The sequence below is a fragment of the Polyodon spathula genome, unplaced genomic scaffold, assembly GCF_017654505.1.
Source record: "Polyodon spathula isolate WHYD16114869_AA unplaced genomic scaffold, ASM1765450v1 scaffolds_720, whole genome shotgun sequence".
In the NCBI taxonomy this organism is placed as follows: domain Eukaryota; kingdom Metazoa; phylum Chordata; class Actinopteri; order Acipenseriformes; family Polyodontidae; genus Polyodon; species Polyodon spathula.
The window spans coordinates 23,213-47,443 of record NW_024472209.1 but is presented as its reverse complement, the minus strand read 5'-3'; the positions used below and the strand labels follow the sequence as shown (position 1 = coordinate 47,443).

Genomic DNA, 24,231 nt, shown 5'->3' with positions numbered 1-24,231 from the left:
AATGTAACATTATTCAGCAGGTTTAATTCGACTTTATGAAGCAACATTAGTTAATTCTATAGGTAGTATTACAAAATTCGAGATGGCTGTAGCACATCAGTGTGAATGTCTGCTATAGAGTATTAAGAAATTCCACATTGCATCAATATTGTGGATAAAATATATTAAATAGATATAATTCTTATTTCTTGTTGAACAGATTTATTTTAACCTCATAGCTCATGCCGATAGGTCCAGCCTAGTTACCCTCTTAAAGACGAAAGCAGATTTATACTTTGAAAATAATGCAATCAAGTACGTTTACTCAAAATCCAGTTTGAAAAATCGTCTGGTTGTGCAATAAAGTTTGAAAGGCTTTCCAACAAAAGATAATTCACTGTGCCATTAACCTTATGGGCTGGAGTGACCCATTTAAACCAGTAATACTAAAAGAAACCCAGGTTCACTGTTTGCTTTTAGATGCTGTTGTACTGGAGTTGAATGATTTTCAAATCACTAGGTGGCAGTGTTCCCTAACAAGTCTTCAGTTGGAATACTCTGTGTTGTTTGTATTTGAAGTCAGGGAGCTCATGTATACTGCAGAGCTGCACTCTGACCTGTGTGAATGGAAGACTCCTGAACACTGCACAGCAGTGTCTGTACCAGTCTGTAAGACAGTCAAAGTTTTAGCTAAAATGGTTGACATCCATTCCCCCCTTCCCCCTCAAATATAGCCAAAAAAAAACCCAGCAGTTTCAAAATGTCACAGTAATTGTGATTTTATTCTCAAAGAGTTTACAAAATGAATCAAAACAAATTAAACTACAGGACAGAACAGATGCAGGGCAGTACAGAATTTCAAACAGTCCAAAACAGTTATACAAAACAGTCACCCCCCACTATCTGTATAAAACCTGCAGTGCACTTGAAGTCTGTTTGTTCTGCTGTTTGATGGGAACACAGTGACAAGAGAGGTTAAATCCTTGGATACAACCTTTCAATGCATGAGTCACGCCTGCACTTACAGTATATCAGCTGGCTGTACTGTAATGAGGTTTCCCAGCTTTTCAATGCAGGGCACTTCGACTGGCTACAGAAAGCTGTTTTTCTGCTTAACTTCCACTCCAGTGGTCCTGTGGTTCATATAGAGATGTGTCCAGCTTTACCTGTGGAAGATCTACCCTTGTGGAATACAAACTGGTCACAATGAAACAAACAGACACCCCAAGTAATAGAAAAGCAGCCCAGCCCAGTGTTAGAACTGCTGCACAGCCCCAGGGTATTAATCCATTCCCTATTTCAGGGAATGTGCTTGGAGTTTTACAACTAGGGAGAACCATGATATTAGCAGCCATCTCCTGCAGTATGGGGCATGCAGTAGAGTCAGTCTCTGACAATGCTGCACACACATTTCAAACACTGCATTGCATGTAAAGCTACAGGAAACCACAGGGTTGGTTTGATCAGCCCATACCCCGCCAGTATAAACCACAGCTGAATTTTATTTAGAGCATTTTACAGTACCAGGGAATCCAGCTGGATTGAGTCAACCACTTATTTATAGTCATGCAACAGCAACAGACAGATGGCTTGTGCAGTCTAGGCTAATGCAGTCCAAGGTCTGTCATCAAGGAATGATAATTTAAAGACTGAAAGTAGCACGCCAAATGGTTTGTCACTAGATCGGAGGAAGCAGTTTAAAAATATATCTTAAAGGGATACAAAACAAGGAGTCAAATCAATGTTCTTACTCCTTACTTGCACTAACGACTCCCCCCCCTTTCTCTTCTGTTGAAGATCTTTTGGTCCACTTTCATATGGAATATGTAGACATTTCAGAGAAAACGCTACAGAAGTCAAAACTACTGAAAAGAGCTGGGCATTTTCAAAAAAATATCCGTGGGATTGCTCCCCGCTCATAAGTTTTACCCACATCCATGACGCTCCTTTAGGCACTCTTGAGGTTGCAATGGATTTTCTTTGTAAAGCCTCCTTTTAGTTTTTAGCACACATGCTGAATCTCATACAGCTGGCCTGCTCAGTATTGGCAACAGACATAGAGGCTTTGGCAGGTTAGACCACCTGCACGTTCCTCTCATGCCCGTCCAGCTCCACCTTCAGCCTGTGCAGCTCCTCAATCTCCTGGTTGTGTCGCTCAGTCTTGTGTAGCACCAGGGAGCGGTAGAAGTGAACGGTGAACACCACGAAGATGACCCCCACGGGCACCATGATGATGGTGGAAGCCAGGGCTGCCTGCCAGCCTGCGTACCCAGGAGGAGAGTGGGTCTGGGAGCCACTGGTACTGGGCTGCATGGCCCCAGAGTCTACGGGCAGGAACTTGATCCAGCAGAGCAGAACCACCTCAGCTAGGAAGAGCAGGATGCCCAGGGCGGTGGAGAAGCCCCAGGCCAGCTCGATGTAGTGGTGCATGCGCTCGTGGGGGGACTCGTTCACAGAGTTCAGGTTGTGGATGTTGCTCACAGCCTCCACGTTGGGCAGGATGCAGGTGCTGATGAGCAGGGCGAACAGGTGCACCGCCACCAGCACTGTGGTGCACACACTGAAGGCAATCAGCAGCACTCCCGGGTAGTTATACTGCATCTCCAGCTGGACCTCCACCATAGCTACCTGTCAAGACAGCATGGGGCAAGACACCTTAGGGGTGACAATAACATGTTCAGCAATTACTGGCTAAAGAGGATCATGATAATACAGGATTATATGCTGGCGAACGTCTGTGTATTAGGGAATGTTGCTGCCATGAAGATTTATGGTCGTGTCAAATTAGCTGGGAAATCCAACCCCAATATTTTAAAAGTTCAAATATATGACAAAGGTGTATCAGTAACAATATATAACAACTCTGGTAAAGTAAAGCAGTTTATTGAATACAGAACAGCTAAATCTGTGAATCTCTGTATCTTCACATTTTTCAACAGCAATCACCAGCAGGAGTCTGTGACACTGGTACTGTATCCAAGGTTGCAGGCTAGCAGTTTGAACACTTTGATCTAAGACAGGGCAGAGGTGATGAAACACAAAAGGCGGAGAAAGTTTTGTTGGTTCCAGTCCAGCTTTACTGGTCCACTTGACTTTGTAGAACAAGCATCTTCTTTTGAAAGCCCAGGCAGGTTCCATTCACAAACATGCTCAACTTTGCAACCTTTTAACCTGATAATTCTTCATCGTTACAAACACCGTCCCTTTCTCTTCCATAAAACTAAAAATAACTTTATTAGACAATAATTACGTAGTTTCTTTTTCCTGAGATGTAGCGATGGGAACCTCTGGTTTTAGTTTGACCTCATGGTTTCTGATTGTCTGAATGTAACTGGTATTTAAAGCAGTGTCACTCACCATGGCAAACCCCGAGAGCAGAGCCGAGGTGCGGCTGGAGGCCTTCAGCTTGGCCCTGCTCAGGTAGAGCTTCCTCCAGGACAGGGCCTGCACAGAGTTGTGGTTGGAGGAGACCAGCTCCAGATAGCTGCGCCGCACCCAGTCCCGGTAATCCATCCTTCCCACACTGCCCCGCTCCGAGCAGCCAGGAGCGGGGGAGCCCATCGGCACGTTCAACTCACTGCTCATGGTCACAGTAACTACAGGGGGCGCTGCTGAGAGACAAACAGGGGTGAGGAAGAGTCCTGCTGCATTAGTGATAAACATCAGGCAAGTGTAAAACGTTTAGCATTTTGTCTAACCATTGTGAAAATGCATATGCATTTTGTGGTTATATACATTTGTATACAAATACTACGTATGCTGATTTTTAATTTTTTTTAATGACTAAATATCTCAGTGCTGCAGTATGAGATGAGCACTGCACACCAGCGTAATGCGAATCGAAGGAAACTGAAAATAAGTGTTCATCTTTTTTTTTTTGCAGAAATATACAATAAATATGTTGTACCTGAAATGGACTGTGCCTCATCATTTTAGAAGTACAACATTTACATTGTTGTAAGTTTACAGTGCAGGCCAATATTTCAATATTTCTTCACAGCCAAATAAATGCTGTACACTGGGGGGGTGATGTAAGGATACGGCAAGGTGATTTGCGGGTGCAAAACCCCCATAATGATATAATTATACTGAAATGCATTCAAATGAAGAGCATGGAATTGGGCAGGATCTGGATACTAAGCGGGCACAAACATTATAATGTGATGTAAGGATTTTGCCTGCACTTAAACAATTGCTGACCCTCAGAACACTTTACACCTCTTCTACAAGGTGCAAACCATTGTCGAAGCGAGTAACTAAGAGCTGTGTAAAAGCACACACCTGCAGAGACCTGTCATTGGCTTCAGGATGGCTGCTGAAGACCCAGCATATTCAATTCCAGAGTCACTTTGTTTGGGATGCAGGAGGATGCGGTGCTAAAGCATTATCATCTCTTTCCGCAGGTCATCCTAGACCTAATAGCTGAATTGAGGGATGAGCTAGACCCCAATCTAGGAATTGCTATCCCTGCACATGTGACAGTGCTGTGTTCTCTGCACCACTTAGCCTCTGGTTCATTTCAGACCACAGTTGGAATGTCTGGAGGGATAGCCCAATCCACCTTTTCCAGAATGCCAGGCAAATTTCTGGATGTCATGCTGAAAAGGGCAGGCCAATGTGTAAATCATTTCCTAAGGATACTTGCATAACTGATGTTGGCTGAGGCTTTTCCAAACAACTCCATTTCATGCAGCATGACCTCAGCCCTAAGGACTCTCTGCTCCTATCTCAGAAAACTTTTCTTTTCCGCGCGCCAAGAGGACTTTGCTGCCCTTTGTCTGACATATTTTGTTTGTTTGTATTTTGAGCTTCACAAATGTCATACTGCTCTCTGTACTCCAAACTCTACAAAGCGCTGATTCGCTCATTGAGACCCTTATTATCATAACTGTGGATCACTGTTGAGTGTGCTTGTTGAGTTATTTGCAATGCTTTTAAGCTTACATAGGGCGCTGTGCAAAATAATTGCCTGACTGCAATGCCATTTGAATTTTGCATCCGCAATTATTTGCAATGCGCCTTTACTTACATCACACCCCATTGAGTATTATACTGAAATACACGCCGCAGTTATTTATAAAATAGGGATCGAGCGCTTTCTTATCCTGGGTTTTCTGGTTACAGGGTTTAAACGTGTTTATACCGAGTTAAAGTCATAAATCAGTCATATAGTGGACAGCACCTCATATTTACATATAGTATTTACATACCGTAGATCATCTTGTGTTTTTCATCCAAATTGTGTATGTTGTATAAAAAAAACATTGCAAGACCAGGCAAACACAATGACAGGTGCACACAATCTGCTTTTTAAAACTGCCTTGCACGTTGTAAAGAATTGTCTGGGTTTTAAATCTACAGACAGATCGCGACTTGAACTAGTTAATTAAACATCACGCTGACAAAAACGAAACAGCCCTTGTTATTGCTGTAATTTACTAAGTTTTACATTTGATTTTTGAAACCTGTTACATGCACTCCTCATTACTGCTGGTCGTTGTCAGTGGCGGTGTCCTCTGATTGGGGGCCCTAAGTGGCAATATTTTTGCCCCATACCCCATACCCCATACCAATAATAAAAAATAAAAACAATATTTTTTTCTTTTTGTATTGATTGCATCTCCATTTTGTCCTGCCCTGCTAAGAAGACCCTACTGTCACTGCAAACGCTGCGCTTTATAAATGTAACCACCAATAGTTTTATGAGAAGACATTATACAGTATTTGATAGCAAATACTTAAAAAAAAAAAAAGAAAGAAAGCAGTTAAATTCGTGTACCGGCCAACCTTATTTCCTCGTTACAAAATGTGTGTTTCAGAATCGCTTTCACCGAAATACACAGCATATTTTTAAACCAGTACAACACTACAAACTCTAAGTGCTGATTAAAAAAATAAATAAAAAAATACAATCCCCCTTGAATCGGGGTCCCTGCTGATCGGGGCCCTAAGAATTTGCCGCCACTCGTCGTTGTCATCATTCAGGTAAATTACTATAGCACATCACAATTACAGTTCGGTTTCTAATCACAGTACTATCAAAACTAAATTAGTATTCATTTGCTTCAATTCCGTTACGAATAACAATGTACAGACAGTAATGCAATAATGAATATCACTTACTGGTAAGGAAGTGGTTACACTGCTCTGTTCTCTCTGTCTCTGTCATTTAAAATTGATGTATAATTTCGACTTGCATAGTATTTTGCCTGATTGAAAAAGGCATACCCTGGTCCGGTTTCATAAAAACATGGCCAGACTTGCCGGCTGGAAAGGATAATCCTGGGACAGTCGGTCCCCGACAGTACGCTTGCGGTTACTGCTGCAATATTATTATTGTGTTTCACTCGTTATCCACCAGAATTACTCGCCCTGCTCACATGACCAGACACGAACCATGACGGGGGGGGGGGGGGGGGGGGGGGGGGGGGGGGGGGGGGGAGGGAGGAGAGAGGGGGAGAGAGAGAGAGAGAGAGAGAGAGAGAGAGAGAGAGAGAGAGAGAGAGAGAGAAACAACACGCAGTGTCTACGTCAGGCCGTTGTAACATTTAATTTTTTTGTATCAACAATTCTGTTTTCGATATTAATATTTTTTTTTGGGCATTTAAAATAAAAGGTACTATTTTTATATAAAAAATAACGGAGAATTATTGATATCAACAATACATTATTGAGATCAGTAAGAAAAATGCTAATATAATTAACTGAGGATGACATGTTAAAAGGACTTGTCACACTGCAGTGTTTTGGAAAACTGAATGCATGTATGATTGTGTATTATGCATATGCAACAGTTTGGGATTGCTTGAGTGGATTTTAAACTCATCAGGTCGGGATTGGGGTGCATTTTCTTCTTCAAAGGCTGTTCTTCATGTTTCCTTATAAAAATCTCCCTAAGTAAAAGCAAGCGTAAGAAAGCACAGCGAAAGCATTGTAAGGACCAGGGAGGAATTCCATTTTAATCTGGCTCTCAAAACTCTGCAGCGCCGCTAATAAAAAAAATCTTTGGTGTGCTTGTAAATCTTACCAGGACTGTTGGAGTGGGTTTCAGTGCTGCTTTAGTAAAGGGATGGTGATAATGGTGAGTCCTTGGTTACTGTGGTAAGTGTGCACTTCATGGAGTGCTGTACTGTGTTTATAAATGGTGGCAAGCAAAACAGAGCTACTGAGCTGTCTGTATTGGGTAGGAACAGAGTGGGGCCCCAGGCACAGGCACAGGCACAGGCACAGGCACAGGCTAAAGCGTGGGCTCCTCCCTACTCCCTCCTCCCTCCCACAGCTACTTTGCTTGGAAAAAATCTTTAACAGAAACAAACACTACAAATTCAGAATGCAAACCAGAGGATCAGCTGGCTTAGTTATTGTTACGTACCTGTTAAAAGGTAAGGATACCATTTTATATTAACAGGTGCTGTAAAATTAAACAGTGTCATGAATTAAACTGTGCCACTTGAAGGCGAACATACTCTGTAAGGAGGACCCAGCAGCCCAGTGGATTGCTCCGGTTGAAGGCGAGTATACTCTGTAGAGAGGACCCAGCAGCCCAGTGGATTGCTCCGGTTGAAGGCGAGTATACTCTGTAGAGAGGACCCAGCAGCCCAGTGGATTGCTCCGGTTGAAGGAGAGTATACTCTGTAGAGAGAACCCAGCAGCCCAGTGGATTGCTCCGGTTGAAGGCGAGTATACTCTGTAGAGAGGACCCAGCAGCCCAGTGGATTGCTCCGGTTGAAGGCGAGATATACCCAGCAGCCCAGTCTGTAGGCGAGTATACTCTGTAGAGAGGACCCAGCAGCCCAGTGGATTGCTCCGGTTGAAGGCGAGTATACTCTGTAGAGAGGACCCAGCAGCCCAGTGGATTGCTCCGGTTGAAGGAGAGTATACTCTGTAGAGAGGACCCAGCAGCCCAGTGGATTGCTCCGGTTGAAGGCGAGTATACTCTGTAGAGAGGACCCAGCAGCCCAGTGGATTGCTCCGGTTGAAGGCGAGTATACTCTGTGGATTGCTCTGGTTGCTCGCCCCTAAAACCAGCTCTGAGGAGGAAGTGACATCCGACATTACAAACAATTATACCAATTAGCTTCTAACGATGTTGATGTGCCATTCTCTGAATAATAATGCAAATAATAAACATGACCAATTGATTGTTTTAATCAATACCCAAGTAGTAACTATAAAATGCATTAGTCATCTAAGAAAACCAAACCCAAATCTGACACACACACAAAATAATTGTTTTCATTTGAAATATCACATTTATACAGGTAGTACATTATATTGGTAATCACGGACATAAATGCCGTAATAATTAATTTGGCCATAAAATATAATTTAATACCACCTGCGTTAAAATATTAATCAATTGTTAGTTGTCTGCTGTCATTTGATATCACAAACCACAGACCAAAAAAATTAACAGCTCAATGCTAAATTGATTAAAAAGTTATTAGAGTATTTTCCTGTAATGATAAACACTGCTTTTTCCATTCCAAGAACTTGCTTTTACAAAGTTTAGCCAGCAGGGGGGCATTTTGTTCACAGCCCAGCAGTTTCTCAGATACAAACACTATTCAGTTCAGTCAAGTGTTCTGCACAACAGCAACTGGCAATTGATACAGGCAGAGGGCACTGTTGTCCAAGAAAAATAGACAGTTCAAACTGCACTGCACTAAAGTAAAAGTCCATGGTGTCTGTTCCCTGCAGTCTTCCACAGTCCAGCCTTCTGGATAAGCACTATACTGTATAAGAAAGACAGAAGAAACTGCCTCTTTGACCAGCTGTTTAGTTTGTAACATAATTTTAGCTGTAAGAGTGAAGCTGCCTCAAGGTACTGAAATGCAATACACTTCCATTATGTAACACAAATGTACAGTACATTTATTTTTCTGATCAGTATAATGAAGTGGTGGTTAACTGTATATATACAAACTGAGTTATGCTTCAACCTCTAGATATGTTTCACAAACACAGACTATAACAAATGAAGACATGTCAACCCAACCCATAGCTTTACAATCCACTCACTCTTATTAACATGAGCAACTTTATTTCTTGTTCCTAGTCCTGTGTGTGCTTCTGTGTTTACTGTATGTACAGTTCAAGTTCTGTTGAAGGCTACACACACATTCACAAGAGGAAGATGGAAGGAACAGCAGTATTAAAAGAGTAAGGAGCCTGTATGATAGATCCTCTGGAAATGAAGCAGCGTGGCACTGTTATAAAGCAGAGGTTCCACCCCAGGCTCTGCCCCGTGCTCCAGTGTGCCTCTCTTCTCCTCCAGTGCTGTGAGAGGATGGCTCAGGACCCAGGTTCTAGAGCTCCCCGCTGGCAGCTCAGATGCGGAAGCTCTCCCCCTTGCCGTCGATGTGTCTCAGCCGCAGGTAGACGTCTGTCCCGATCCCCTGCATGGACTGCAGGGTGAGCGAGCCGCCCAGGTACTCTGCGTACGCCACCGAGGTGGGCAGGCCAAAACCGAACCTGGGGGAACCCAAACAACATTCATTAATTCACCGCGGCCTACTGGTAGAGAAGGGACGAATCGACTCGTCACAGAAAAGTGACAGAGTCAGCTAATCACACATCGTAAGATTGCAAAGCAATTCCGAAGCGTGCGTTTTCCACAGCCATTAACATGCTAATTACAAGCGAGAACATTAATAAAATAAACAAAATCCAAGCAGTAATAAAATACAGCACACAACCAGCAGTGTTACAAAACAGTGCACTTGCAAATACAGCGTTACATTTATTAAGATTTATTTAAGTAGCGACTAGTCGACCTGTTTGATTATTTTTACCTTAACTATCCAACTGTCAAAATCAGTCGTCATTCTGTCTGTACTTCTAGATATACAGTTGTACCTCATGATTTTCTGTGTTTGAGGGATTGTATTGAAAGTGGTTCTAGCGAATTCAAGAATATTTTACACCTGTCATGCAATCCCAGTCCCTAGATAGGATTCTGAATGAAACACGTGTTATTTATAATAACAAATAGGACCACATGAGGCACTCTCAAGCAGTCTTGAGCCGCTGTTTCACACCGAGATCCTTGCAGCTCACCCGTGCATGGGTCCGGACTGGGGGCCATTGTTGGTTATGATCCCGAACAAGTTGCTCATGCGGGGGTCCTGGTTGCTCTCCTCCGCTGTGGTGAAGTGGTAATCCAGCACCTTGTCCAGTATGCTGTGAGGGATCCCACCTCCGCGGTCTGAGATCCTGACAATACAAACCAGTATCAGCGCTGTCACTGCAAAGCAGGTTTACTACACCAACTGCCAGCTTTAATAGCAGTGCCACTGCAATGACAAAGCTGTGCCCTACAGTCAATGGAAGCATTGGGGCAGCTTCACTGTGGCAAGAGAAGAACAGATATTTGAGTAAAGAACACACCTGTGAGAAATAGCAGTACAAAGTTAGTATTTATAACTGACAACTTAATGTTTGTTTATGGGGACCTAGTGAAGAGCCCTCATTGTAAATTGCATGAAGAGTTTTAAGCTGTATTAAGCTTATATTCAATTTTACAGAAGCTGACTTGGCTAATTACTCGAATGCTATTGTCTATTTTGTTATGCTGTAAGAATAAATCATTATTCTTTAAACAAACTGAACAGTCTCCAATTGGAAGCTGGTTTATATGCATCAACCTCAGGCTGAACTTGAATGAATAGCTTACAGATTGTTCTAGCATGTACATGTGATGAGATTTTCAGAGGATAACATCACAAGGGATTTATATTTATACTGTAATGAATACGGATTGTTAAACTCCTTAACAATTAGAATCTATCCCCTTTACAATTCTGCTGCAGACACTTCATCAAGGTAAAGTGGGGAACCCCAAAAATACTACAGCAACCACAGGGTGTTTAAAATGCCTTGTAAACTGTACTGAGAAAGGGGGATGAAACACATCTTCAGGAGCTAATGCCTCAATTTACAAACTTCAATATGTACAGGGTGTACTTGCACTGGAAAAGAACAGTTTAAACACTGTCTTTTAAAACCAGCTCTTGAATATATATAACACCATTAAGATAAACAGCACTTCCTCACTGAGGCAGCAAATATACGTTAAACATTAACAGATACACTCAGTCCCTCTGTTTAAAGATCCCCAGTGAAGCCCCTGTTCCACTGTGAGTTGCTAATCTCCTTCTAATTAACGCTGAGAACAAACTATTAGGGTTAAGTGAGGCTGCCCTTTCCTGACAGCGAGGCTGGCGCTGGTTCCGCGGTTGCCATGGTGAAAAGGCAGAGTCCAGTTCTGAGGGCAGCCCATCATGAGCTTGACAGTACTTGACTTAGCCCCACAAGATAAGAGAAGGCAGTAACCATTCTTAGAGGAATAATACTCTAGTGTAAAATAGAACAGGATAGTGGGGCACTGTGCTTTAAAAATAAAACACTTTTGAAAGTAGCCAATGTTTTCCACCCCTCTCAGAATTTGTTATTTTTTTCTGTCAGTACAGCAGCAGGCCAGTCTTGTTTGTTAAGACACCAGTCTGCGGTAAGCATTTTAACCCTCTGAGCACCTTTGCAGGAGACGCACAGTCACCTGCTCACTGTGACCCTCACCTGATGACAAAGTCAATGTCGTTGTTGGCGATGGTCACCACCAGATCTGGTACATTATGGGGAGTGTCAAGGTGGCTCTCCATCGTTGCCCTGGAAACAAAAACACAGCTCTAGGCTTTATAATGCTTATTATTACAGTTTCACTGTGCTTTATGGTTAACATTTATATCCTCTAAATTGAGTTATTGAGGGTGCTGGAAACACAGGTTACATTTGCATAGCTGTGAAGAGAAGCTGGAAAGAGATTGAGCAGAACAGTTTATTTTCACAGCTGCCACAGTTGCATGCTTTACAATTGCACACGTTTCTGTGTATTTTTTTAACCCATCAAGTACAAAATATACTTATTTGGAAAAAAAAAAAAAATCAGAACATAAGTGGTGGTGAAATTTCACTCTGGCTATGAATTTCAACACATAGAAAATGGAGCTGCTTTATCATCACTATGGGTAGGAAAAAAAAAAATTAGGCTTGTCCATTGATTTTCTTCTCCCCGAGGAGCAGCGGCTGCCTGCCCATGGAAAGTGTTCATTCACTGGAAAGGTGAGCGAGTGCAGAGCTCAACAATAGCCTGATCTGGAACACCCTGTTCCTGCCTTTTCACACACTTGGAACGAATGAGCGTGTTCTGAATCACAGGACTGATTCTTTCACTGCTATTTTCATTACATTTTCTTTCCTGTTTAAAATCCTATTGTGTGTGTGTGTGTGTGTTGTTCTTGTTCAATATTTAATATGTATTCTATGTATTACAATCAATTCTAAAGGCTGGATTGTGAGGTGGTTTGAATAATGGAAAATCTCTTTACAAAATCAGTTCCATTTACGGACTCGGTTGCAGTGGAAGCAATAATCACAGTTGCACATGCCTGGTGTTCATTTCTTAAGAAAGCTCTCTTCAGAAAGGAGTGGCTGAAATGGACCTTGTTGCTGGGTAAGCCTGGAAAATAATGGTGTAAACAGAAACAGCAATAGAGAATCATACAGAAGCACACCTAAAAGGATTCTGAGCTGGTAAATATTATAAAATATTAGGAAGATGTTTGTACTAACCTGGCCTTACAGAATAATCTATGCTACATGTGGGAAACTGGGTTGGGCCCTAATAGCTGGCACATGAGAAACTGGCTACAACACCATGAAGTCATAATAGAGAATGAAATAATTCCATGTTTCTTACCTGTTATAAACTTTCCTAGTACAGTGAAAATGAAACTCTGTGTTTACTGTAACTGCACATTACAACTAAACATCTGAAACATTATTTGTGATGTATATGAAAGTGTTAAACGAGCAGAGAGATTAGGACAAGACTTCCTCTGCAGGCTGAGAAACTGTAAACAACCCCAGACAGTGGGGCCACTTTTTGTTTTTGAAAAGAAAAAAAAAAAAAAAAAAAAAAAAATTGTAGGCAGGCCAAGAGCTGTTGCCAAGTACATTCAAGTCAACTCTGTCTCTGTCTCTGTCTCTGTCTGTCTCTGTCTCTGTCTCTGTCTCTCTCTCGTGTAATATGTAGGCTACCGTGGAAATTCCCATTTCTGAAAGCATATTGTAAATATAAAATATCACTTAAATAAAAACAGCGATCAGTTGCCTTATTGCACTGCATTAGAACACGGCAGTCAATGTGAAAGCCCTGCTGCTCCTGATACTGTGTTTGCATGTTCATTTAGACAATCCGCATTGGCTGCCAGTCTGAGCTGCCACATCTTTTTCGGACCCTGTCCCAAAGTGGGATGGGTGAAAAGAAGTCACAGCACTGACCAATCAATCTCAGATCACTTTTTTTTAGTAACAGGAATTGTTCGGATTATTGGAAGTAAAGCAATAGTGTCTCTCCTTTTGATTTTGTAAACAACTGAATATGACCTTAGCTGCAAGGCTTGCTGGGAAACAAACAGCAACACCTGTCAAAAACTCGCAGACTCTCAGGAGGAATGTGGGAGAACCCGGATCAGTTGGTTTTGGCCGTCAGCTTGTGGTCATGGAAACCAGGGATTCGGTTCTTAGTTTTACTTCATGGTTCTTATTGCAGGAAGCTAGTTTTGCAACCTTCAGTTTGACAGGGGCAAATTTCTTTCAGATTTAAATATGTTGACTTAGACTTAGTTTTTATAGTCAACTTTAAAAGGGAACTACTTACTAATACAGGTAAAATGACCCCACTGAGCTCAACAACACATGCTGCACAAAGGAAGCAGGGTGTCTGCATTGTGAATATATACTTTATTCCAGGGCCACACAATGCACTATAGATTTTATAGACTGGCTTTACTCTGAGTGTAAAAAATTGCAAAAGGAGGCTGAAGAGTGATGCTATCTTTTGACTGAACTTCCGAGTTGCTGGTTCCTCTTACTTATTGAAGGGAAGTGAAAACTGGCAAGGTCTCAAAACCAAGAGAGGAAACGTGAGGGGGAAAAAAGGGTTATTTAAATCACAGAGGTTGTTTTCCGTTCACACAAGCTGGTGCACTCTGGTGGAAGCAGCTACTTCGTTACGCTGCAGGCCTACCTTGACAGCTCAGCAATTAAGACGAAGAAAAGCAGGGTGTGATTCACTAATAAGAGTAAATCCAGTCACTTTGACCGCGCCTTTGAAAGTGTTTAGCTCAAACTCCCACACCTTGGACTGGCATTGCAACATTTTTCTAGGTGCACTTTGCTGTCTGTCTCTTCGTTAATTGGAGCTACACAATTTTCTAGCTTCAGAACTTTTTCTCCCACAATTACTTCCTGTGTCAGACTCACTCTCTGAGGCTGGGACAGTAGAGGTGACCTGCAGCACAGGAAGTAACCTGAACCCAAAAAAAACAGAATTGTGAGAACAGAGATTGGGGTCTTTAAGAGTGCATGTCTAACAAAAGCAGTTAGAAATGGATACTGCTGACTAGGGAGCTTATATTCCTTTTAAATTCCAAAATGGTTTAACTTTAGGATTAAACGCTTTTAAAAGTTTTAACTAACATATTGGGAATTTTTGTAAACAATCAAACAAGCCATCCTAAATTATGGAAAGCTCTGCCTTCGTTTGTCAGGGAAGCTGGGACCGTTACAGTTTTCAAGTCAAGACTAAAAACGCACTTTTATAAAATTGGCTTTATCTTAGTGGGTTTTAATGTAACTTTAAAATTGCTGCGTTTGTATTATTATGTCTATACTGTTATTTAAATACAACGACCCTGTGAAGGATTAAGCAGTTAATGATAATGGATGGATGTTATTTAAATGGTTTGACTGTGGCAGTTGTATGTGTGACATGCTATACAAATGTACTGTTTTTTTTCTTTTTTTCTGCTGTGAACTGCACAGAGCGTTGCGATACTTTTGTATATAAAGCGCTATATAAATGAAAAATAATAACTTACTCTAATTTTGTTAACCGCAAAAGTCTATGTATCAAATTACACAGATGCAATTTGTGTTCTGAATTTAAAAAAAAAACCTATTTGGTACTTAATGGGTTAAGGTGGGCGAGATTCCATGTGTGCAACATTGATGTGCATTTGATAAAGAATCAAACAAATATTTCATAAATCACATTACACTGCACACATGCTGCTGTATACACACCGCAGCTGACCTCTACAGCTGACATGCGTGTCTTTGACAAAGGTTAAACACTTGTCAAAACATTCAACACTAGAAAGCATTTAAATCATACGCTGTATGAGCTACTAAACCTAGCACAGATCGTATCCCCCACAGCACACAGCCCTGTCGTGTTTCCCGCGCAGGTAAATGCTGCTACCTCATGGCGTTCTTGAGCAGCTCTGGCAGGATGTAGTCGAGCGGGAGGGGGATGAAGGGGAAGCGAGCCGCCACGTGGCCGTTGATTCGAACCCGGGGAGCGCTCCCGTACTGGTGCTCACACAGGCGCCTGGGGAGAAAAACATGACTGTCAGGACCAGAGGGCTCCTGGATCAATCAAAAAAGAAACGAGGGAATGCTTACAAAGTGTGGTGTTTAACTCAAGTATGGTTGTATAACACGCTGCTCACAACACACTGCAGCCCAGCAATTACTCTACAGTGTATGTGCACAGTTTAAAACCTGCACATCTGAACTGTGTTGCCACTCTGTTCTGTTCCTTACTACGTTAGCCCTCACCTGGCCTCCGTTAAGCCTTTCACATCGCTAGGCTTTTTGCCAACACACAGTAAACCTTTAGGAACAATTCCTGCCTGAATCTTCCAGTGCTTTCTGGTATCAGCCCGGCTGTCCCCTTTAGAACAGTCACTGACACTGTTTGGTAACAGCAAGCTTTCTGGGTGATTTGAAAAGCAAATATTAGTTATTCCTGGGATAGTGCAGTGAATATTGACTCACAGCGCAGTGCCATGGTGCTCAGGAGCCAAGTCTGATGCTGCCTGCCTGTTAAGTTTAATCTCTCCATTTCCCTTTCCTAACACAGGCTGGTATGCACACCTGGGGTATAAATAGTGGCTCCAATTCCACTATCTGCAAACTGCTAACAGGAACACAGACTATGACACTCCTAAACAGATCCCAATCCAAGACTTGTCACAATTGGATAAGGAGACAACCCCTGTGAAAGATCCACACAGCAGCGCACTCACCGAGCAAAATCCACCCACTTCTCAATGATCTTCTTCGGGGACAAGCGAGTGCAGATGATCCCCACGAAGTCAGGCTGCAAGCAAACAAACACTCAGCAATGTCAAGGAGATCGTTCTGTTATCGGAACAGCATTCTATCAAGTGAGCAATGCTTCCAAATTGAAGCCTGTGCTGAATACGAGGGACACAGAGATGCTGACACATGCATTCATTACCTAACAGTACCAAACTGATTTTAAAGTTGACGTAACATCAAAGGGCCACCCCATCTCCAAGAACTACTAACTGTACATTCCTATTTGTTCCTGAGATCAGAAAAAGAGGAACTCTTAGTTGTCGCCAAAAACCATCTTAAATCAGCTGAAGCTAAAGCTTTGTGCTGTTGTGCTCCTCGTTTATGGAATTCCGGTTGACATTTGGCAGGTTGAAACATTGGATTCATTTAAATCTAAAATTGAAAACATACTTTTTGGAATGCGCTTTTGTATAATTGGTTTTATCTGGAGTGTATTGCACACGTGAGCTCTCTTGTTTTGTTCTTCACTTTGTACAGCGCTCTGGGATGCCATGGCATGAACGGTCCTACATAACAATACCCTAACGGGACAGAGCCGCTCTGGGACTTTTGTCTGATGTACTTGCTGTCTGAACTCACTGACTGTTTGACCGACAAGATATTTGTGCAAGGTAGCTCGGATAGAATTTCAGCCTTGTGGAGGTTAGTGTGATCTCAGAACAAACAGCAGATAATTTATCAATGTTGGCAGTCTCTGCAGGCAGGGGCTCTGCTGGAGAGGCCAGGACTGGCAGGCAGGGGGTGCTCAGGTCAGTATCGAGGTGCACTCTCTCTCTCTCTCGTAGTCCCTGGCAGTGCCTGACTGTAACCACTGCTGTTGTCGCTTGACTTTGTGAACTCTAAACTCACAAACACCCAACTAATTCAATAAGAAGCAATGGATTGAGTGTAAGGCGCAATCATGTACTTGTCAAGCCTTCATCTCTTACAGATTCTGATACTCTCAATAGCATTTATTAAAGAATGCCCTTAGCAAGCTGCCTCACAATGGTGTATGTGGTACTCTAGATATATACATATTAACAAGTACAGGCTGTGCACTATATCCGTTGCTGGAGATACCACTGTTAACAAATGCTGGTTCCCCAAATATTTGTAACCCCAGGGGAAACTAATATTTGTTCCCTCTACATGCATGTTTGTTATTTATCCTGTAATGCTGGTAAGGGGGAGCAATGTGTAAAAACGACAGCTACGCAGATTATCTGGACTGCTGGCTAAAAATATTCCTTACTGGAACCAATATTCAGAGGGGAAAGGACGAGGACGTATCTTCCCAGACACTAGCACGTTTCTTTCTGGATACATACATTATCTTCGTGCAGAGCAATGTGGTGTGTTGCCAGCATCCGGATTCCCAGGCGGGATGTCAGGGTGGTGTCCAGAAAATTCCTGATCAGAGCTTCATCCTGGATGGGAAAGGAGCTCATGTTAGGCCAGATCCCAAACCGAAGCAGCGCGATCGAGACATTTTCAACAGTACCACTCAACTCAAACAGATTCCCTTTCACCTGTTTGAGTTCACACCATAGTAAGGATTCTCCCTCCCCGGCCCCAGGATCTTGCAACAACTGCTTGTCACATGGATCAGGAGTGAAAGGAGTTTCTCTGCTTGGAAGTGTCAGGAGGGAGTATGATCTGGATGTGATGATTGTGACAGGGTGAACACCCCTCACCTGTAAATAGTTTGTATTTGTGTTTTCTGTTAACCTATTTTGTACCTGTCCTTGTTTTCATTCATTCCCATATTCAACAGCATAAATGTGCAGAATTATCGCACAACTACACCAACAGCAGCATTGTCTATATATTTAAGTGTGCTAAATGCACTATTTATAAATGTTTTTGTACGGTTCTCATTCTCTTGTCGTTGATGCAATGGATTCCCCCAGTTGATTTATTATGACCCATGAGGTGTGGCTAAAAACATGAAAACAACTGTTATAAAATGTATCACAGCAATATACACAGCAAAGCAAATAATGTCTTTCTTACAAATGCTGCAGGGCGTTTTGTAACTCTTTAAAAATCAAGTAGCATCAAAAGTCGTAGTTTTTTGTTCAACCTTTCCCTTGTCGTTTTGTGATGTTTGAAATTACAGTGAATGTTTTTGTGTTCTGAGTTATTAGCATTTCTGTCTTTGAACTTGTGTAGAGTTCTAACACGAAACATCCTCCCTGATTTCACTCAAATCATGTGACAATGACTGTTCCACTTTGCTGTCCCAACCTGCAACCTACAATAATCCTCTTTAATACACACTGTAGGAACCTATGAGACTTACCAAGCGACAGCAATACATATTCGGTTAGATTTACTGGAATTGTTTTGTTAGCTGGTTGTCATTTCAAAACGGCACAACCTAGTCACCGAAAGCCAATGCAGCTGCCCTTTACCATAGTTTACCATAATAAAGTGTAATACATTACAGTGAAAGCATGTTACAGCCCAGAGAGGTGTGATAAAGAATATTAAAGCAAGGCAACCCAAAGTAAACTATGGTAACTGCATGGTACAACAAAGGAAAACTGCAAAAGAGCCATGCAAATGTACTGTGGTAACCTTTCCGAAGGGTGCTAGGCCTGTGCATCCAGTGGAGACACAGTAAGTGTGCCAGGGCTGGCCAGCGCTGTACCTGGATGTGCTTGCGGCTCTCCCTGAACCCTTCAGCCAGCATGGTCACCACGTCCTTGTGATCGTCCAGGAGCTGCCGCACTAGCTTGCAGTAGCGCCCCTCTGCCTCCAGGTCAGTGATCTGCATGCAGACAGCGAGAGTAAGGGGAACCAACCTTACACTGCCCTCAAAGACAGGAGATCAGCACTACACAAAGTGACCTTCATTGGGGTAGCTTTAAAGTGAGGTTTTGCTGCACTGAATTAAATAGGTTTAGAAACCAAACACTCGCACTTTAAATAGCTACGAGCAATGTACAGCTACACCTGATTTAATACCGCTTTGGTACAGGTGGTTCTCCACTGGCTATTTGTCGATCTGAGTGAGAATCAAACAACATGGCATATAAAGAGCTGGAGGAAAGTACAAATTACCGCTCCCTCTGAGAAACTCTCTTCTCCTCTTTGCATAATCAGCCCGTAGTTTCAGTTGTATTTAGTAATAAATAAAGGAGAAGAATGAAGAAAAACACAAGCTGTGGATCCGTCATTCTCAACTCCAGCACAGCGGCTCTTAACAGCGCACCCTCTCATGCCACTCGACTCGCTGATTGCACGTGGTGTCAGCTGCACGGCTCGGGCTCTGCAGTGGAAACACAAGCAGGCTGCTCCTGGGCTGGGCTGATCTGGCTCGGCGCGGTCGATGTGGACAGAGGGGTTATTCAAAGAGCCAGCCTAGTCTGAATATATGAAAATACTGTAGCTGTGCAAGATGAATAGAGGTGACAGACACGGTGTGCTGTTTAGCCCTCTATCAAAGCCTGTCAGATACAACAGTCTTCTCACTGCGAATGAAACTGATTTTCAGCTGAGCGTCAAGAGGAAAACTGTCCACGCTTCAGCAATTCACTAAACTTAAAAGCAATTGTGATGTTCCAAATGTTCAAATCCATCTGTGTAAATGGCAGCTTAGTTTACTGCAGTTAATGCAAACATTTACAAATACTCCTTTTGTAACAGCAAATGTGTCCTGCCTCACTGCTCCAGTTTTAATAGCTAGTAAACATCACTTACCGGGGGGAAGTCGGACAGCATGTGGTAAGCCCTGATGTACAGCTCATGCTGAAAAAAAACACAGATCGGGTTACCTAGTGTATGACAATAAGTGGAACTAGACACTCCATGAACTAGACACTGTCAAAGACAGACCAGACCCCTGGCGTAACACTCCTGGGCTGGGTTCAGAAACGGTTCCAATAACCAGGGTATGGACTTGAGACCACCAAGTTTCCAAAAGGAAAACCTAAATGAAATATAACTTCCATCCGAAAGGGTTGTTTGTTTGTTTTTTTATTTTATTGCCGCACTGCCTGTTTCACTGCAGCCAGTTACACTGCATGCAGGAACCTGGAAGCTGGTTTAGTTTGCTCCCGGTAAATGATTGAACACACTGCACAGAGCTACAGGATTTCTTTAAAATGCCTTAAATGAAAAATACACCAGCTGCATCAAAGATCAGAAATATTTCTGCTAAAGATCTGTCCAGTACAGATTTCAGATTACACATTTCATGTGTCTGTGTTTTTTGTTGTTTTTTTTTTTACATTTATTTATGTTTTAATTTTGTTTGATAATTAATTGCTGGTGAAACTAGAATGTTTCTACAATTTACTACTGTTCAGGTGAGCACTTAGTAACACCTATTCTACAGTAACTCGAGAGAATGATCAATTTTGAACATGACAACAGTATTCTGGGTATCTTGCAGTATCCTTGCCACTAACCCAGGCCTAACCCTAGGGAGTCACAGGATCTGTCTCCTCACAACTTCACCCACCCAAACCACAGCATTCTGACTGAGAACAGAAGTAGGTGAAAGTTTACAGTTTCAGGCAAGGGAAGTAAAGAAGTGCTGTGGAAGGGAGGTTCAAAAGACAGGCCTCTCCAGGAACTCATTCAGTTACCATGGAAACCAGGGGCTTTTCAAACAAAACACATCAGAATTATAAAACGAGGCTACAGGGATTTTTTATTTATTTATTTTTTCACCGAACAAATCGTTTAAAATGTAAAAGGGCATATTATACACAGTATCCTACGACATAGTCTGGAAACTCCTATTCACTGCACAACCACGTTCCCAAACACCAGTTCGGTACTCCGCTGGGATGATCTAAAGCACAGGGCAGGAATCCAGCTGGATTGCATAATCCACACAGAGGTAATCCCCAGATAACTGCGAGTAGGTGCGATGTGAGTAACACCTCTAACACAAGCTGTGCCGGTTTGTCTTCCAGTTTCTGACGGTGTTTCTGGTTGGCCTGCCCCTCTATACATGCTGTACTCACCACCTGCAGGATGGTGGGGTTGCAGCCTATGATGAAAGGCAGGTTGCGGAACCCTTTGATGCGGTGAGCAATGCGCACAGGCAGCTCCATGTGCAGGTACTTGGCACTGCTCTGGAGATCACAGACAAGACAGTCAGGGAAACACATAGGAAGCAAGCTCAATCAAGCACAGAGTAAGGATTCCTGAAAGATCTACTCAAAAACATCATTGTGGAAACTTTCATAGACAGAGAATACGTCTAGAGTGACAACCTGAAATCCACTCCCTGACAGGTCACAGCAGCTAGTGGCTTTACCAAGAGAGACTTACTAGTCACTCATACACTGAGCGGTCAAAACCAGCTCGCGCAGTACCCTGTACTCCAGATTTCTACAGCATATAGTTAAATGGTTAGAATTTAAGTATAGCTAATTTTAAAATGCTGTTATTTTGATCTGATCATAGTCCTTTGATTCAAAGAAATTTCATATCACATCAATCTCAGAGTCTACTGTACATTATATTTAAAATATATTTATATTTAAAATACATTCTCAAAGTAAACTAGTAAAATTTGAGAGCTAGAACGAGGAAACAGGACTAATGGAAACAATGTGAGTGGAGGCAGACTGAGCTGTGAGAAGCAACGTGTGTGTGTGTGCGCGCGCGCGTGTGTGTGCGTATTTAGTTAAACTGTGGTCTGGAATCCAAAGAAATGTCATTTGGAGTCCTGGTGAATGTGAACAGCAAAGGCTATCAGACACACTATACAGCAAAACTACTGAGACAACTCCCTCAGTCCTATTCACTGTGTAAACAATATGAAGATGTGTGGCACAGATTAGCAGAAGGCATGCAGAACTATGGGCTGCCAACCTCTCACCACTCAAAACCACTAAATAGCCTAAAGACAGACTCAATCCCACTTCAAATACATTTTAATGACCAGCCTGTCTCGCAAGTCTTGGCAATCAGCACTGATCTCTCCCAATACAGATGATCTCCCTGGAATGCATTTCAGGTGTAACTGCATCAGTGACTGGAACAACGTTCCCTGGAAATCCTTACCAGCACATGACTGCCATCCGGAGACTTCCCGGAGTACAGCATGGTGGTAGGGGTCAGACGGACGGAGGGCTGGGGGAGAAACAGCATGGTCAAACACAGGAATACTGTTCCATCATCGACAACAGAGTAACACTGAGATCTGAACCCCAGTCTCCCTTTACAGCCGGTCCTGCTGTCTAAATGCTCTGTTGTCATGCAGAACGCTCACTAATCATCTTCGCTCTGCTGCCAGCTGTATCAGATGAGTTCAGACTCCCCTTTTAAGTGGTTCTTGAGATGACAGGTGTTGCAGAAACCAACTTAATGCATTTAAGTCACTATAGATAAGGGAAAGTCTAGCCTTGTTATACTTAAATAGAATGTGTTTAATGCAACCCACCACTGTTATTCACTACGTGTTTCATTGCACTTGTGCTGGGGGTCGAATGGTAATAGAAAAATGATAAGAACTCAAGGATGAAGCAACTGAACCCTGGTACACTCCGAATGGTTCCAACACCATAGCAAGGGGGCTGTATAAAATACATTAACATTTGAAATCACTTGGGATTTAAGATTACAGCGGCAGCCTTGAAATAAATATACAGTCAGGGTAATGTTACTGCAACCCTTCTGTAGCCGAATGACCTTAAAGTGAGCCGGAACAGTTGTCACTTAAATTAAGTACCGTGCTGACTAACCGACACTACTTTACATTTCTTTCACCCCTGGCAGCAATTCGAGCAACTGCGAGTGGACTTAAGTGACCTGCAAAAGTCTGGAACAACGTGTTTGTTTACCAGTTAACAGAGGCTATCATTTTTTTTAAAAAAAAACAACTCTCCACCGCGGTTTCTCTATTTAAAAACATCACTCATATCTTTATTGTACACGGACTTCAAATTCAACGGTTTATTTTTCTGAAAATAACATCGCCGTTATTTAAAGCACGACGGGCAGATGAAAACCAGTCAGAGCCAGTTTAACCAGTACTAACCGGAACTGTGGGAACTAAAAACAACATACTGTCCAAAACAAAACCATTTACACGCTTGCTGGAGGAACATATAGACAGACAATAACAAGCGTGTTATTAATTCACAGTATACACATTTGTCGGCTATATATATATATATATATATATATATATATATATATATATATATATATATATATATATATATCATTATATATAGAAGGTTTGGTTGTTATTCTGTCTCGGTTATTATTAGGTCGGTAGCGGTACCTTTTCTGCAGAGATGTCGATAGCAGACTGGTTGTAGAACGAGGTGACTGTCTTGGATCTCTCCCGAGCGAGCTCGTTGTAACCCGTCGAAGTGGACCGGAACCTCCTGCAGCCTGTGGTGTCGGTGTCGGTGTCATCGACACGCTGCAGAACCCGGGAGCTGGTGGCCCGGGACACCCTGCCGACCCCCCGGCTCACAGCACCGAGCGCCCCGAGAGCTCTACCCACACCGTACCGCATCCTCAATAATATTTATTCATTAAAAAAAAAAAACTTCTTTATTCAAGCTGAACTCGCTCTACCAAATCACAATGGTGGCTTTGTTTTTTTTCAATATGTTTTCTGTATTCCTCCCTGCCACAGCACACGACCTTCGCTCCATATCCCGCACCAACACAAACTGTCCATGACTGCTCAAGCATGGCTCAGTCTGACACAGAGGGCGGGGACCGTATTCCCTATCCCACAGCCCTGGCGAGTGGCTGTACAGTATTTGTTACACGACATCGCTCCTTGACCAATCACAGAACGAGCCCCACCCACACGCTGCTGTATGTGAAGACCGTGTCCACAACACTGTTCCAGAACAGCATATGTAATATTGAACAAAGACCATTACAGGTAGCTTTACCACATAGTGCAACAAACAAACAAAATATATATTTTTAAAAAATCACATAACTGGATATCAGCTGCAAAAATATTAACAGCCTTTGAATGATCAAATATCAAGTGAAATACTATAGTCATTATTGTACAGTGTGCTGGTGACCACAAATATGTACTGG

General features: G+C 42.5%; 2 protein-coding genes across 8 annotated transcripts; both read right to left on the bottom strand.

Moving 5' to 3' along the window:
* Positions 1 to 742: 742 nt before the first annotated feature.
* orai2 (ORAI calcium release-activated calcium modulator 2) lies at positions 743 to 7,709 on the bottom strand. 5 transcript variants are annotated; one of them, XM_041240896.1, is made up of 4 exons: positions 7,446 to 7,709; positions 6,103 to 6,351; positions 3,337 to 3,590; positions 743 to 2,607 (listed from the first exon to the last, which is right to left on the bottom strand). In XM_041240896.1, the coding sequence occupies exons 2-4, from the start codon at positions 6,146 to 6,148 to the stop codon at positions 2,053 to 2,055; spliced, it is 855 nt and encodes a 284-aa protein (XP_041096830.1). In that variant the 5' UTR covers positions 6,149 to 6,351; positions 7,446 to 7,709; the 3' UTR covers positions 743 to 2,052. The 5 variants fall into 5 exon arrangements, with proteins under 5 accessions (XP_041096830.1, XP_041096831.1, XP_041096833.1 ...); XM_041240897.1 differs by having other exon boundaries at positions 3,337 to 3,587; XM_041240899.1 differs by lacking the exon at positions 6,103 to 6,351.
* Positions 7,710 to 8,111: 402 nt separating this feature from the next.
* bckdk (branched chain ketoacid dehydrogenase kinase) lies at positions 8,112 to 23,882 on the bottom strand. Of its 3 annotated transcripts, XM_041240890.1 has the most exons (11): positions 23,444 to 23,881; positions 22,219 to 22,287; positions 21,171 to 21,281; positions 19,897 to 19,944; positions 18,845 to 18,964; positions 17,520 to 17,618; positions 16,134 to 16,207; positions 15,305 to 15,433; positions 11,557 to 11,646; positions 10,039 to 10,194; positions 8,112 to 9,453 (listed from the first exon to the last, which is right to left on the bottom strand). In XM_041240890.1, the coding sequence occupies exons 1-11, from the start codon at positions 23,681 to 23,683 to the stop codon at positions 9,309 to 9,311; spliced, it is 1,281 nt and encodes a 426-aa protein (XP_041096824.1). In that variant the 5' UTR covers positions 23,684 to 23,881; the 3' UTR covers positions 8,112 to 9,308. The 3 variants fall into 3 exon arrangements, with proteins under 3 accessions (XP_041096824.1, XP_041096825.1, XP_041096826.1); XM_041240891.1 differs by lacking the exon at positions 21,171 to 21,281 and having other exon boundaries at positions 23,444 to 23,882; XM_041240892.1 differs by lacking the exons at positions 21,171 to 21,281; positions 22,219 to 22,287 and having other exon boundaries at positions 23,444 to 23,882.
* Positions 23,883 to 24,231: the final 349 nt, after the last annotated feature.